This window comes from Protopterus annectens, chromosome 7.part0, assembly GCF_019279795.1.
Source record: "Protopterus annectens isolate FY-2018-M chromosome 7.part0, PAN1.0, whole genome shotgun sequence".
Classification (NCBI taxonomy): Eukaryota; Metazoa; Chordata; order Ceratodontiformes; family Protopteridae; genus Protopterus; species Protopterus annectens.
Window position 1 is genome coordinate 1479499299 of NC_056739.1, and position 17742 is coordinate 1479517040.

The 17742-nt window shown below is 38.9% G+C and overlaps 1 protein-coding gene across 1 annotated transcript in view; it reads left to right on the forward strand.

Moving 5' to 3' along the window:
* Positions 1 to 17742, forward strand: part of LOC122807089 (serine/threonine-protein phosphatase 6 regulatory ankyrin repeat subunit B-like) — a 295223-nt gene that overhangs the window by 98785 nt on the left and 178696 nt on the right. The window contains exon 3 of the mRNA XM_044078029.1: positions 12296 to 12489. Within this exon, the coding sequence (XP_043933964.1) occupies positions 12296 to 12489 (194 nt within the window). The remainder of the gene's footprint in view (positions 1 to 12295; positions 12490 to 17742) is intronic.

Below are 17742 nucleotides of genomic sequence, written 5' to 3' on the forward strand. Positions count from 1 at the left end.
CCTCTCCCCATTTTTATCTATATTTCTTGATTTTGAAGTTAGAATAAGTACTAACTGAAAAGGACACTTAATTAACAAACTTCATATACTATGTATCTATTTTAGATAGTTCTCGTATTTATATTAAAATTCACCCTGCAAACACATACCTGACTTAATATTAAATTAATATTTTAAGTAGATTTCACGTTTTAGAGGATTCCTTTGCTTAGTTTGGTAACTGTTACACAGGAGACTGACATTACAAGTATTTGTATAATTTTCCAAAAACAATGATTCCAGAGATGCAAATCTGAACTTTTTTGGAATGCATTTTTGTGATAAACATTACTTTCTGGTAGCTATAATTTTTCCCCATTTAATTTGCCATTCCAAATATTTCTTCAGCTTCAGGGATTAAAGTATGTATTATAACAAAAAGGAAACACACTGCCAGGTAAAGCACTCTCCTCAGAAACAACAAATCAGCAGGAAAAAAAGGCAATGAGTGCACCATGAGCTGAAGTCAAAAGTAAAATAACAAGTAAATCCAAAAGGTCTTCTTTGTATTTAAAATCCTCGTTTATTACAAAAGATAAAACTGCAGGAGATAGCAAGTTGTAAAGCTTTCACGTTGTTACTAGCTTCATCAGACAAAGAAAATGCTGAAACTTTCCTCTTATAAAGCATTAATTGTTATGATGTCATTAGTAATTGGAAGTTAAAATTTAAAGAAACAGACATACAAACATAAAATATAAAATATAAAATATAAAATGCATTCTGAGTTAAAACATTGTCTAGAGCAGAGAATATATTTTACATAAATGTATGTGTAGACATTAATGCTTCAGTGGCCTTGAAGCTAAGAAAGGCTTAAGAGTGAGCCTCTCATTAAGCCCAAACTTATGGGCTTGTAATTTGACAATCCACTTGCCTTCCCTTTCTTCAGTTCTGTTCCTTATGTTACCTAATCTCCCATCAGTGTGCACCAATTCAAGAACCTGGAATTTGAATGTGTGATCGTCACCTAACTCCACAGTGTGTTTAGCTAGGGCGTTCAGAATGTTACATTCTGAACGCCCTAGCTAAACACACTGTGGAGTTAGGTGACGATCACACATTCATATTCCAGGTTCTTGAATTGGTGCACACTGATGGGAGATTAGGTAACATAAGGAACAGAATTGAAGAAAGGGAAGGCAAGTGGATTGTCAAATTACAAGCCCATAAGTTTGGGCTTAATGAGAGGCTCACTCTTAAGCCTTTCTTAGCTTCAAGGCCACTGAAGCATTAATGTCTACACATACATTTATGTAAAATATATTCTCTGCTCTAGACAATGTTTTAACTCAGAATGCATTTTATATTTTATATTTTATATTTTATGTTTGTATGTCTGTTTCTTTAAATTTTAACTTCCAATTACTAATGACATCATAACAATTAATGCTTTATAAGAGGAAAGTTTCAGCATTTTCTTTGTCTGATGAAGCGTTGGGTAACAACGCGAAAGCGCTTACAACTTGCTATCTCCTGCAGTTTTATCTTTTGTAATAAACGAGGATTTTAAATACAAAGAAGACCTTTTGGATTTACTTGTTATTTTACTTTTGACTTCAGCTCATGGTGCACTCATTGCCTTTTTTTCCTGCTGAAAGTATGTATTATGATTAATTTTTTTTAACTGAGGAGAGGAAAGCAATCACTGTCAAACTTGTTCAGATCATTATTATTATTATTTTACGACGGTGCAGTGGTGCAGCGGTACCATTGTCGCCTCACAGCAAGAGGCTCTCCAGTTCGATTCTCGGCTGGAGTGCCTTGTGTGTGGAGTCTGCATGTCCTCCTTGCATTTGTGTGGGTTTCCTCTGGGTGCTCTTGTTTCCTCCCACGTTACAAAGACATCCGTCTGGAGCATTTCTCCCTGGGCCTCCGCTGTAAATTGGCTTTGTACCAAGTCGGACGTTCCTGGTAAACAAATGTTAAATAAATAAATTAAATACATTATTTTTGTGTAAGATGCATCTTTGCAGTGCCCTAATTCCACCTGTATCTTGTCACTGCCTTGTTTGGTGTTTATTTATTATTCATTTAAGTTTATTTTGGTAGTACACTAATCACCACTGACTAATTTCAGGTACAGCCCAAGTGGGTGCATTTCAATAGCAGAATATAAACAGAAGGTTGAGAGAATATATATGAGCAATGCAAAATAATTTAAGCACATATAGGTCTGGACAGATGTAAGCAGAACATAAAAGTAACACCAAAGATAAACAAAATTGTAAACACAAAGTAACACAACATCTTTCTTCCATTCTAGATAAAAGTAACACAGACTGATACAACAATTTTATGTACAATCCATCCATTCATGCAAACCCTTTTTTCCCATGTTTGAAATAATTACAGTAAAAATAAGTAGCTGAGAGGAGTTACAAGACATTTGTATATAAAGTAAAAAGGTAGTGTAAAGATCAAGATGGTGAGATTAACATATAGAGAAAGAGGCAAACACGTTAATGTGGAAATGGAAGGTAGTAGTAGATGTCAGACTCTCCAAACCATACTCATTTCTAGCGTTCTGTAATTACTTTATCTTACATAAAATAACTTCACACTAGTTGATCTAATTTACCTTATGTCACTCATACAGAATACTGAACAATCAGACAGATCTCATAATCATATTTCTCATTTCCCACTACTCCAACCCCCTTGACTACATTATCTCTACATCATGCACGCTTTTACAGTCCCTCTTCTCAACCAGGAGCTACTAAAACCCTTACTGCAGCTACTTGCAACCTAAAACCCTTACTGCAGCTACTTACAGCCTAAAACCCTTACTGCAGCTACTTATAGCCTAAAACCCTTACTGCAGCTACTTGCAACCTAAAACCCTTACTGCAGCTACTTACAACCTAAAACCCTTACTGCATCTACTTACAACCTAAAACCCTTACTGCAGCTACTTACAACCAAAAACCCTTACTGCAGCTACTTGCAACCTAAAACCCTTACTGCAGCTACTTACAACCTAAAACTCTTACTGCATCTACTTACGACCTAAAATCCTTACTGCAGCTACTTACAACCTAAAACCCTTACTGGATCTACTTACAACCTAAAACCCTTACTGCAGCTACTTACAACCTAAAACCCTTACTGCAGCTACTTACAACCTAAAACCCTTACTGCAGCTACTTACAACCTAAAACCCTTACTGCAGCTACTTACAACCTAAAACCCTTATTGCAGCTACTTATAACCTAAAACCCTTACTGCAGCTACTTACAACTACTTAAACATTCACAAATGGTGAAAATACTCTCTCCACTTATACCAATATTACCTTAAAGTGCAAAAGTCTTGAACATCTTAAAATTACACCACTCTTAAACACATTGCATATGTTCCTCATCTCAGCACATCATCACATAAATAGTAAAATACTGATTCTGTTAGTGGGAGATAATGAAAATCCACACAGACTACATCTCTAATGAATAAAAGGCATAAAAATACTTATTTCATAGTGATGTGATGCCTCTCATCATCTGAATATTAAAAACCATAGCACTGGCCTTTAAACAATCACAGCACGGGTCCCAAAAGAGGAACACTTTCTTATTTGAAATAGAAAGTATGTAGATGCTAGACCTCATATAGTTAGTGATAAGATGTCTTTGCATTGGCTTATTTTGGTTATTTAATAATGTATATACCCCCTGAACAGCTCATTTTTATGAAGAAAATCAGAAGAAAATCATAAATCTGGGCAGAACAAGGCATAAATCTGAGGTCAAAAATCATAACACTCTGCCTAAATCAGAGCAGCTGAGAGGTATGGTGATCTGCAGGATCAGCGCTCCAGTATATGGATGAGGGCAGTGTTATCTCTTCCTGGTATTACTGCATCATGTCTTGCAAAATTCTTCTCATATGTAGAAGAGCTCTGTGGAGCCACCTAACTGACCACATATTGAACCTATGATAATAGCCCGGATGCCAGCTCTGACCTATATGATGGCATATGTGTCTTATAGATCAAAGTGGGTTCCACCAATTATAAAATGCGTGGTTTTGATTTCCATCCCATATCTGACATAGACAAACCCAGCTAAATAAATCTGCATTCTCTGGGTATTTGATAAGACCATTTTGGGTACAAGTAGATGTGCTTATTTGAAGAACTATAGAGTTGAATGTAGTATGGTCAAGTGCCATCAAAGCACTCCCTGTTTCCTCTTTTCCTTGTGTTGCCTTGCTGTCTTGACATTCCATTTAATGATCTCAGTGTCAAATAATTATCACATCTGCTCTTAAAAGATTTAGTTATGCATGAGGTCATACCCTACTCGCCCTAAAAATACAGACCTAGAAAGTGCAAAAATAACGTGGTACATGCCTGTTGAAGGAGTTACTCACCCCTTTACCTAAATTCACATGCATTCATACTATTGCATTTTGTTGTATCAGACTGCAGGGTCATATAACAGAACCAAGCCATCATTATCTTTTCTGTTTTTGACATAGTGACCTACCTTCAACCCCAAACAGATGGATAATCACGTGTGGCTGACCTGATTATTTATCTCTTATCAGTGCATTTATGGAATTTCCTCTAAAGATTAAACCAAGCACCAGTCAGTGAAATACTCTGGGGGAAAAGCAGCAGAATTAGGATAAGTTTGGCATGTCAGATATGGTTCACTTCATTGTGGCCTGATACATTAAACCCTTTTAGTCACAGCTAGTAGACTGACTGGACACCCCTTAATTTTGTTACATGGGAGCTTCATCAACACACTCCTTCAGACACACAGCCTTGTACCCTGCCAACTAATATAACTAACTCTGAGATCATTTACCACAGGATATGTAATATATCTTGTCAACAAATTTTCAGTCATGTCTCTTGGTCTCCTTTCTTACTGAATTATCTTCAGTAGATGAGGCTGTGATGAAGTAACGAGATGACCCACCTTTGCGGAGGCTCTCAATAAAAATCTACCCAAACAACAGAGATCTCCAAGGCAGAAATGCACACAACCACTGCACCACAGCACAAACCATGAGACACATAGCTCACACAAACGGTGTACCACACAACCAAAGCCCCTAAGGCATAACAGCTTACCCAATACACTTATTATAGGTGACTCAATAGTAAGGCACACTGATGTCGCACTCACAAGGTTGAAAAAGGAGAAGGCAATGGTCAGCTGCCTGTCGGGAGCCAAGATATGCCACATAATGCACACACTCAGGTCACTTCACAACAGGTACAGTTATGACTCTGTCATTGTCCATGTTGGTGTGAACGACCTGAGACGCACCTCCTTGGACTAATGAAAAGAGACATAGAGGAGCTCTTGGATCATGTAGCCCAGGTGGGCATGACCCTAGCTCTGAGTAGCATCTTACCATCACCAAGAATGATACCACAGTACAAACAAACAATGATTGACTTCAATAATTGGCTAAGTTTCTGGTGTTATTCCAAGGGGATTCAGTATCTGTCTGCCTGGGGTGACATGATCGACAGACCTCGATGCTTTGCCAGAGATGGCCTGCACCTGTCACTCCTGGGATTCTGTGTACTGGCCAAGGCCCTTGCCACCCCATGTAGTGCCTTTTTTAGGCAATGTCCAGAGGACCAAATTACCACTGTAACAGCTACAAGCAAATGTAATCTGAGGGTTATGCTACTCAATGCTAGAAGTCTCAATCTCAAAATGCACTCATTCAAAGTGCTCCTCAAAATGGAGAACATTGACATTTGTGCAGTAACGGAGACCTGGTTCAAGGCATCTGAAACCACTCTTGCTCTACCAGGCTATAATTCATACCACACCTTTTGGCCCCAAAATGTGGATCGAAGCCCTAAATGTGGTGGTGTCTCCATATTCATAAAGGATATGTACACCTCCAGGCTAGTTGCCCAACATAACGCATCAGAGATACTTCAGGTACAACTAACATTGAGCAAAACTGCAATCCAGGTTGTAGACTGCTATGGATCCCCCACCAAGAATCCCACTCCACATTCCTAAACACCCTAGAAAATATAAAGGTCCAACCCAATACCCTCATACTGGGTGACTTTAACTAACCCTCCATTAACTGGGAAAACTACTCAAGTACCAACACACTTGCTTAATGTTTCCTGGAATTAATCAATTCCAGTGCCCTGGACCAACTCATTCTTAACCCCACTAGGGGTAGCAACATCCTCGACTTAGTTATTACTAAAATAGGTGACCGTTGCTCTACACCAATTGTCAACTACTCCCTGGTCAAACCTGACCATAAGGTAGTCACCATGAATATCCACATTCCACCCATACCCCCTGCAAAGGAAGCCACCATAAAAAACTTCTCCAAAGCTAACTTTGGGCTTCTAAAAACTGAGGTGGCTAACTTTACATTGCCCATGCAAATGGAGAATAAATGCAGGACTGCAGAATCATACTCCAGTGCACTGTACGAACACGTACACAAATGCATGGAATGGGCCATTCCCAATAGAATCAAGACGCTCTCCTCCAAAAAAAGGAAGCCAATCTGGATGTCCCCTGCCATCAACAAAACTCTACAACAGAAGGATGAAACTGTTGCAGAACAAGGTGAAGCTCCAAGACTGTCAACCTTAATAAAAAGCTAAGATCCCTCATCAAATCCTCTAAAGCTAGCTACGAAAACAAAATAGCAACAGATACTAAAGACAACCACAAAGCCTTCTATAGTTATGTCAAAAATCTACAAGGCAATGCTCAGATCTGCTCAGAGCTACTACACAATGGTAACACCTATACTGAGCCAGCAGACATTGCCAATATACTGACTGACAGATTCAGTGTCAACTTTACCCCCCTAAAGGGCCAATCACTATACCTGAGGAATGCCAAGTACTCAATATTACAGCTGTACAGGTAAAAATTGCACTATCCAAGGCCAAGAATACAGCTTCCATGTGACCTGACAACATCCCAGGCTATGTTCTACATGAATTGCAAAACGAACTAGCACCACACCTGAGTGTCCTGTTCAATCACAGCCTCATTTCAGGCTTTGTCCCCGCCGAATGCCATACTGCTACAGTCATCCCACTCCACAAAGAGGGTTTAACTACAGACCCTGGGAACTACCGCCCCATTAGCCTGATGAATCTGCTATGTAAGGCTATGGAGTGCATTATCATGGACTTAATAAATAAGGACATAGGGAATCTCCAGACTCTAGACCCCACACAGTTTGGATTTGTTAAGGGTAGAGCTTGACTGCTCAACCTGGTAGACCTCTTCTAGTCTGTGTGGACAAAGGCAAGGTAGTTCACACAGCCTACCTTGGTCTGGCCAAGGCCTTCAATACAATTTGTCATTCAGGAATCATAGATAACCTCATTAAATTAGGCATCAAACCCCTATGTCACAAGGTGGGTTGCAAACTGGCTCACTGATAGAACTCACACTGTGAAAGTAGCGGACTCCAAGTCAGACTACCAACCAGTCATGAATGGAGTCCCACAAGGTTTAGTCTTGAGTCCTCTCCTATTTGGCATCTACTTTTCTGTAGTCCAGGCCAAAACCAAGTGACTCTGACTGACCAAGTTCACAGACAACTGCAAACTGGGAGCCATTACTATTTCCCCAAATGATGCTGACATTCTACAGAAAGGCCTCACAGAGACCAATGACTGGTGTCAGAACCATGGCCTTAAGCTCAGCATCAAAAAATGCATCGTCATTCCCTTTGGGAAGAACATGGTACCCATATGCTACCACATCAATGGCAGTCCACTGAACATCGAAGGTGTCATAAGAAATCTGGGAACAGAAGTGGATAGCAACCTATCATTTGATAATCACATTACCACTGTGGTCAGAAAATCCTATGTGGCACATCTCATAACAAAGAGTTTTGCCTTCAAGAAGAAAGAGGTCATTGTCTCTCTCTACTCTTCCCTCATTAGACCAATTATCGAGTACAATGCCCCATTCAGCATGTATCTCACTAGACATATTCAACAACTTAAAAGACCACATAAATACCTCACTAAGAGGATCATAGGCCTTAAACACTTGCCCTATGCAGAAAGTAAAAAAAAACTCCAACTTTTCTCGGTATCATATTGCCTACTTAGAGGCGATCTCTGCTTGCCCTACAAAGCCATGTCAGACCCAGCACTGCTAGATATGCTACATCTGAAGAAATCCCATTCCCTCCATGCCACATGCACCAGATACCTCAACCTCATTACCACAATAAACAGAACTTGTTGGAGGGACAGGTTCCTAACCCAGAGACTGCCCATGCTCTGGAAATGACTTCCCTTACACATCAAGCAGAGCACCTCATTGACCCTCTTCAAGAGAAATCTTGAAGAGTGGATGGGAAATAAATGGGGATCATTTCAGTGGCCCTGCCGGACAGAGGCACTGGGAAATAATGTCGGGCGGCATGATGCCAGGGAATCTTTTGGGCTACACTTGTAAAGGCTCCAGGGCCATTAGCCTAGTACACTCCTATGAACCTATGACAGCAAATCACATGGGATTTTTTTTTTAAGTTTTGTACTCTATGGAAATTTCAGTTCATAAAATTTCATAATCTTGGGGGATGTTAACTGTAAAAAAATAATTTTCTCAAAGTAGTAATAGAAGCCAGTGTCATTAGGAGACATCCCCATTTAGTGACTTGCCTATTGAATGATATGCGCACCTAGCCCGCTGTATATGGTAAGTGATTCAGCATGGAGATCATACCAGCTTGATATTGAAAGGACATATCATTCTTTACAAAACTCCAGCTGGCTATGCTGGCACTTGCCCATATAATCACAGGGACAACCTACCTGACATTAAACTGAACCTATGAAAATAGCTTGAGTACCAGCTCTAATCCATATCATGACTTATATGTCTTGCAGATTAAAGTGGATTCCAGCTAGTATAAATATAGTTTAGATCCCCATCCCATATTTCACATGTCTTCTGTCACCAGGCAACACCCCTCTGGAATCTTCTTTTCTGGTGGTTGAAGGAGACTCCTACTGTAGCTAGCTTCAAAAGATTATTAAGAGCTGTCTTTCTAACCTATTATATTAACATATTACTCCTGCTAGTCTTGATTTTAACTTCTAGCTAAAATATTATATCTACAGTGTTTCAGTTGTTTGTTATTATTTGGTGTAACAGCAAATTAATAACTCTGAATCTGAAATTGATAGACAGTCTGAAGACTCTAAATAAAAGTAGCCATGAAATATGTTAGTGCATCTTGCTACCCTAAAGTGATAATTCTCTGCAGATCTTGCCAGACATAACTATTTATTGTTTGTGCCTTGGTGACTTTATGCCATGCTTGAATAAACAATAACCAAAATGACAGTAATAGATATTCAACAGGGGTGATAATATGATGTTGAGTAAAGCTTTATTACTGCATTTATTTATTTGTTTTCATTTGCCGGGAATAGCCAGCTGGGAAGTCCTATTTTCAGTGGAGTCCTGAAGAGAATCGATCCATCCACAACCCCCTTTTCCTATATTTTTGCACATGGGATCAGAGTGTCACTTCAATAATGACAATTATCTAGAGTCAGGGTTTACACCCCGGGTAGCCAGCCCTGCTGTGATAGTTCTTCCACACCACACACTCACACCTGTGGCCAATTTAGAGTGTCCAATCCAAAATACTATTGACAAACTATCACTGAATGTTTCTTGTTGAAATGTAATAATTATAAATGATGTGAACTTTTATTATTATTCACACTTACATTTTTTTATAACCATGTTTGTAATGTTTGTTATACTGTTCAATAATTATGTCTGTTATGCTTTTATTTAAAGTATTATTGTATTTTTGGAGCTTTTCTTCTTGGGCCTCCATTTGAACAGAGTCTTGCATGCCCAAGTCTTACTATCCTGGAAAACAAACACAATAAATAATTAAATAAATAACTAAATTAAAACTTATAGTTGTGATGATTATAAGTTTAATAAATATGAAATACAAATGCCTCATTAAGGAAAGTGGTAAACTGAAATTGGACACTTTGAATAAAGATTGTTGCAGTTAGTAACATCAGCAATGACAGATAATTAATTAAAGTGTAATATAAATTATTGACTTCATGTAAAAACATCAACAGACAGCATATTTGCTGTGCCACAAGGAATAGTATAAGTATTCACAGAAGATGGTATAGATGCATAATTTGAAGGTAGTAGCAAACAGAATGGACAAAATATTTGCTGGGATTCATAAAAATACCACCACCAGTGCTATTTGGTTAATACTACTGTGCTCTGTAGCATAACAGCAATATACTGTGATTTTAAGACATGGTAGAGCCACATGGAGGAACATCTTGTTAGTGAATCATTATTATGTCCCTGAATCAAGCACAGTTAAAGGATACTGCGCTTGTAATACCTCTTACCAACCCATGCTATGCAGTTGCACAGGCGCATACAAACACACACACACACACATATACTCACGAGAGTGCACAGTGATAAGCACATATACACAGAGATGGCTTTGCAGTACTTGCCTGCCGTGGTACTAACAATCCTGCGTCTGCCATAGTAATGAATGGGTATACAGTGTCAAAAGACAAGAGTATAATTTTTGTTTCATTTCCCAGATATCATGGTAGAGCTATTCTTTAAATTATTCCACTTCACTCCTCCAAGTGAAAAGTTTTAGGAAGTGTATATGGCTAATTAGTCTATAGCTGAGCCCCAGGACTGCTGCATTTGCATTCGCCCTTTGCTAATGAGACTAGTGTAAGATTATAGACTGCAGTATTCTTACTACTACAGCACTACATCAGTCTCTGAGTTGCTTTGGTTTAAGCACTGAGGAATCCTGCTCCAGAAAGGATAGTACAGTGTGTTATGCAGTTCTGAATTCAGGACAGTATGTTTTAACAAAAGTGCAGGAATAGTTTTGTTTAACATTTTCTGACTGTAAGCCTTTGATAGTCAGCAGTTATGGTATGCCACAGATGCAAGTCCATAGATTATTTGAATTAATGGGCAGGATTCAGATAGATGTATTGCAGTTTGGAGCCTTAACCTGAAAAGATTCCAAATTTCTGTAAGCCTTTCCAATCCAGAAAGCACTCTCCTACTGTAGTTTTCCCCTGGCAGTGGTTTAGCATGGACAGTGGTCTCACTGTGGGAGCCAAATGGTAATGTGATCGTTTGGAGGAGCAGCTATCAAGTACATTTTTTATTCTTTGAGGAAAGAGTGCCTGCCATCTTTTGATGATGCTCATCCATTCACTCCTGTGGGAGTAGATGTGGCTCACACAGTAACCACAGTTAAGTTACAGATAATTATAGTGGAGCTGTGAATTTGTGTTTATGTATGTGTGTGTGTGTGTGTGTGTGTGTATGTCTGTGGACATCTGTCTGCTTGTCTGTAGAAGCATAAATGAGATTGTGTGTGTTGTTTGTGGACACATGTCTACATGTCTGTAAAGGCAAGAATGCAATGTTTGTGTGTGTCTGTGTCTGTCTGGGTAGTCACACTATGGCAGGTAGGACTGGCATGCCAACTCTGTATGTTTTGAAGCATGCGTGTAGTTGTGCTGGTGAGTATTTCTGTGAGTGTGAGTGAGTTTGTTGGGGTTTGCTAGTGAATATTTGATGCATGTGTGTGTATGCATGGATGTCTGAATATATTTGCATGCATATGTGCATCGGTGTCTCAGTATGTGTATGCATGTGTGCTCGCACATGTATGGGTGTGCCATTGCTACCATAATATGTGGGCTGGTAGGGAGAACAATAGCGCTGTCAGGTCTGAAAATACAGTGTTCAGTTCAGGTAATGCACTGCTAATGATGTGTTCTTCTGTGCAGTTTTACCTTGTCTCTGAATTGGAGATCCTTTTGTCGCACACAGTAACCTGAATTAGACATTTAGTGTGGATAGAGAGAGAATCTGAATTCCTTGGCATGTCTATTAGGCATCCTTCTGCTGGATAAGAGGATACTCCAGCATTTGCTAATATGTGCATCAACAAGATTTTTTCCTGCATAGGTGTGACATGCTGTTATGCTGTTTTTATGCATAATTTTGACATAAAATTTATTGTACATGGATCTGAAGGTGCATTTTTAGATTTTTATGTATATTCAAAATAAGGTATATTTTTATTATTCATTATGCTGAACATTCACTATAAACTTTAATAATCAGTATTATCTTTTATGATCTTCCAATTTTGAAGCTGTAAAATATTGTTTGATTAGACCTCTTTTTTATGTACTTTTGCATTTTCTTCATAGATCAAGAACAGATAGACAGAAAAGATTACTATGGGAAGACTCCATTATACTGGGCTGCATATAAGGGGCAACGTAGATGTATAGAACTACTTCTGCAATATGGTGCTGATGTAAACAGTCGATGCAAGCATGGCGGAAGCCCACTGCATGCTGCTATTGGCCTTTTTCCAGATTGTGCCCGCCTGCTGATACAGGTAGCATTATTTCATAAACATACTATACAGATTTGTATTACAGAATTATTTAAGACTGGCAATTGCAAGTTTTATCCATGCAATACAGACTTGCATTAAAACTCAAAATTAGTCTTGATAGAATGCAAAATGTTCTTCGGTGTATAGTTATTTCAGGAGGACAATCTAAGTGATACAGCTAGCTTTTCCAGTTTCATTCCTCCCACTGTCCTCTTGTCAATTAGATGGGTCCAGAGAAATTATTGTAAACTCTTTTTTTTTGGATATTTCTGTCCAACTACCACACCTTTATCTTCTCAGTCTCACTGCTATGTGCTTCATCCCACACCCTCACCTTGACAACCTCCTGAGAGGCACAATGCTAAAGTCTTTATTAAAAAAAACACCTTGGGATTCCTGTTGTCTTTCTAAGTGAAGAAACAGCTATAAACCTAGATCAGTTTGCTTGACAAGGTTTCTCTTCTAGGAATCCATTTTTTGGCCATTTGGAAGGAAATTATTCAGTAAATCTGAATTGCAGTGATCTTGATCCATGGCCATTTGTTAATGTACAGCACAGCAGGTTAAATATGATGAAAAGGAATGCTGTCACACTACCATATAGCCACCTATGCATCTAACAATAGGCCAAACAACAGCTGGTTGTATGTTATTTCAAAACCAGGCTACCTGAGCTGACACTTGAACTACGTAGTTGAAGTTACCTAGCAACAATACATCGTGGTTGACTGTTTAAATCTATGAAAGAAATACAAGTCACACAAGAACATCCTAGTCTTCAAAATGTGCAGCTGTATTAACACAAAAAGGACAGCCAGTGAGAAGAATGGCGGCAAAGAATCCTTTGTCCCAAGTGCTGCAGCTTGCTGGTATATTTTATGGATGATTGGTGGACTGATATGACACCATGCTATCTCAAAGGGAAAAGTGAAAACTGGTGTTGGAAAGGCATATCTTCTACCAGAAAAAGACAGCAAACACCTGACTTAACTTGGCACGTGAGAAAAAGCATTAAAAGGTATTGCCAGAAAGAGCCATCACCAAACTTGCAGTAAAAAGGGGAGAACTACCCAGGAGTACCATGCACCAACATGCCCTGAACCCAACAAAGGTGCCTGCTATTGTGGCCATGCATTGAATTAAGAGCATAGTCCAAGCATTAAATGATCTAATCTCCCAAGCTATCCAAGATGTGACTGCAGCCGTTGACAACAATGTAGTGTAGCTGCTGCTCTCAACCTGCTCAGTCAAATGTAACATTGCCCAGACTAGGCAGAGGGCATTGGATACTACCACCCAAAGACCTGCACCCAGAGTGGATGTACTGGCCAGCCAGCACCCCTAAAGCCAGGTATACTTATAGTTCATAATGTGAATGATCCCAACCATAGCTGCACCCTATTTCTTCTCATTACATCTAATAACCTGGCTATCGTTTGCAGCTTGGCCATGATAATTAAAGAAGGCACCTTTTCCAATGTGAACACAGTATGTCACTGGTTATATACCCTGCATGAACACGTATGGGCTGTCAGCAACTTTAAAATGGCACTCTTCGTCTACTGCTTTATTAGCAGGAGGAACATGGCCAGCTACAACCAGATGTGGAAAGTGTTGAAAGAGGTCACAATGACTGAAGAACTGCAGCTGACTCCCCTCCCCCCATATATCCTGACTAATTCGGAATGGACCAACATAAAGCCTACCCAGACACATAACCCCAGTGTCACAACAAAAAGGTGCCTCTTTCATCATAGACAGATCTTATGGCATCACATCCTGAGGCACCATTTGACATTTGACTACAAAAATGATCCTGGTCTAACCCTATAGCTAAGACTGTTCCGTTCTTTAGTGCTTTTGCTACCAGATGAAGTCATGGGGCCATTTCTATGAAAATTGGGACAGTTGAGAGCTATGTCTCCCCTCCTCTCTCCCCGTCATACCTCTCAACTGTCCAGATTTTTGCAGTGTGGTGGGATGAGTTTGGGCTTCCTTGTCTCATTAAGATGTTACATGCTCAGGTAAGCAGTACAGTAATGAGTATGACAGGTGACTCTCAGCATCCTGAGTCAGGTAAGTAGCATGGTAATGAGTGTAACAGATGAGTCTGTACATCCTTGCCCCATTAAGGCTTCACATGTTCAGGTAGGCAGCATGATAATGAGCGATAGGTGACTGCATCCTTGTCCCATTAGGATATAACATGTTTAGGTAAGCAGTAAGGTAATGCATGTGACAGGCAAGTCTGTGCATCCTTGTCACATCAGGATGTAATATGCTCGGGTAAGAAACATGGTAATGAGTGTAACAGGTGAGTCTGTACATCCTTGCCCCATTATTGTATCACATGCTCAGGCAGGCAGCATGGTAATGAGTGACAGGTGCTGCATCCTTGTTCCATTAGAATGTAACATGTTTAGGTAAGGTGCAAGGTAATGAATGTGACAGGTGAGTCTGTGCATCCTTGTCTCATTAAGCTGTAACATGCTCTGGGCAAGATAGCTAAGTGAGAACAGCAACTTAAGAAAGCCATGTAACTTAAATTATATATTCTGGCTTATAACACATAGAATAAATGGGATTTCTGAAGATTTAAAAGGTTTAATTTAACTCTGAAGAAGTGAAGAGATAATTGTTTTACTTCATTTCTTCAAAAATAATACATTTCCAATCAGAATTAAATTCTGAATTCAGGAAGCAAGAGATTCTATAGTGAGCAATTCAAAGAGTAATACTCAATATTCCTCATTAAAGAAATAATTCCAGTCCTTAATGTCTACATTGCAAGTTATCCTGAATAAGATAGATACATTGGATCTAAAGCTGGCAACTTTAAAAAAGAAAGTAATAATATGATTGACAATCTTAGAAATCTAATAAAACAGCAGAGTGCTCAAATAACAAGCATAGAAGAAGCTCAGAATGGTCACAAAGTGAGAATATCTGAGAGTGAACTACAGATTTTCTTTTAAAGCAAAATAACTGGCTTATTAAAAAAAAAATGATGTAATGGAAAATAGAGTTGGAAGAAACAATATAAGAATTAATGGAACACCAGAGAAGTAAGAATATGATAACACAATTAACTTTTTAACTACATGGCTATAGAAAACCTTAAACTTACCTGAGGTTTTGTCATTTGGGATTGAGAGGGCTCATAGATCCTTGGTGACACAGACACGAAAAGAAAAAGCACCTTCACATTCCATAATTTTGAAGGTTGTATCTAGCATTATTTATTGACATTTGTTTAATGGGAAAGTCTGTCTGGGTTACAAGAGCCCATTTTCCATGGAGGCCTGGGGGATAAAAACTCCATTTAACAGAGAAAAAATTGTTTTTACAAAGACATTACATAAAAAGTTGAAAATTGTACATTTCAAAAATAATTGACATTATTGTAAGGCATGAGGTAATCCTATGGGCTAGGCTTGTAAAGGCTCCAGGGCCATTAGCCCAGTACACACCTATGAACCTATGAAGATATAACAAATATATATTACAAAGAGAACAATGAGAAGAAAGTAAAGTAAAACACTATATATGATTTTGGAGAGCATCCTTTTGGCAATTCCCAGTAGTAATAAGTACAAGTCGTGTGTTTAATTTAATTGTAAGTATAAAAGGGGAAAGATATTAGAACAGACGAGTATAAATGGGGAGGAAGAGGAGATAGGGAGAGATTATGTAAACTGGTAGAGAGGGTAGGATAGCCAGGTGAAGATGAGGAAGTGGTGCTGGTTAGAGAATCTGTAAGGGTGGAGAAAAATAGACAAGATTGATGTTTAACCACGGGTTTGACGTCAGCAGAGCTACAAGTCTGATAGGTCGTCTTTCAGAAGATGCTTGAAGGAAAGATAATAAGTTACAGTTCTAACAGCCTGTGGAATAAAAATCCATTTGTTGGCAGCAGAATAGCAGCAAAAGCCATTTCCATATGTTTTTGAGGTTTATAGATGGTGAGAAGTTGTTTATCATTAGAATGAAGGGGTCTGTTTGGGTGATAGGAAGGAAAATTGAGCTTAGTGCAGAAACAGACATGGGGGTTTATAAATGATGTGGGGAGTAGCTTGTTGTACAAAGTCCAGGTAGTGCGGTAGTGCAAGCTAGTTCAAACTTTTAAGGGCCTTGCATTTATGTGTATAGTATTATTTATTGGCAGTAAATTTAGCATCTTTATTGTAGCACATTTCAAGTTTAGTTTTAACAGATACCTGCAAGTTGATAAAGATAGGGGCACTATATAAGAGTGAAGGAAGGAGTTAAGTGGTTGGTAGGGTGGTTTTAGCAGAGTTATTAGGAAAGCTTTTATTTCTGTAAACATTGCCAAGTTTCTGGTGATTTTTTTTATATTAATTTGAATGGAGAGTTCAAATCTGAGGTTATCAATTGTCACACAAAACCATTTTGTATGGGATACAATTTTTCTCTGTATTGTCAAGTGAAAAGAGTTTGAACCTGGATTTGTCCTTCAGATGTGATCTGGGGAGGAATAGGAGTGGTTTTGTGTTTTTGGGGGCTGAATAATAATTAGGTGTTGTGAAGCCAGTTTTCAACAAATGTGAAGGCTTCTTGTGTCAGATGAGTATATTGGTGTCGAATCATCAGCATATAGTATAAGTGATGCTTACCTAGAAGAGGTATAGAGATCATTAATGACAATGTTGAAGAGAAGTGGACCAAGAATTGAGCCTTTGGGCACAGGAGTGGTAATGGAGAGGTAATGATAGAAAGTATGTTGCCATCTAACAGTTTGCTGTCTGTCATATAGGTAGCTTTTAAATTATTGAAGTGAAGGAAGGGATAGGCTGCGATGGAGCAGTTGTTAAAGGAGTTTGCTATGTGAGTCTGTATCAAAGGCTTTGGACAGATGCAGAAATATGGAAGAGATAAGTTTTTCAGAGCCCCTTTTTTGTTTATATCATCTAAAAAGGATAATAGTGCAGTAGTAGTACTATGGCTAGGGCAGAATCCATTCTGAGTACTGCGTAAGCTTTTCTGAGAGGAGATGGTAAAGAAGTTGAGCGTGGATACATTTTTCTAGGATTTTGAGAGTGGGGAGATAATTGCAATGGGATGAAAGTTAGAGACTTCTGTAGAGTTTCCTCTGTTGTGCAGTGGGATGGCATATGATCTTTTCCAAATAGATGGGACATAATCAGTAGATCCATACAGGAATCTTAAGATAGCTGCTAGGTAAGAAATGGCTTCTGCTGCCATCTTTTGGTATTCAGGTGGGAGGTTGTTGGC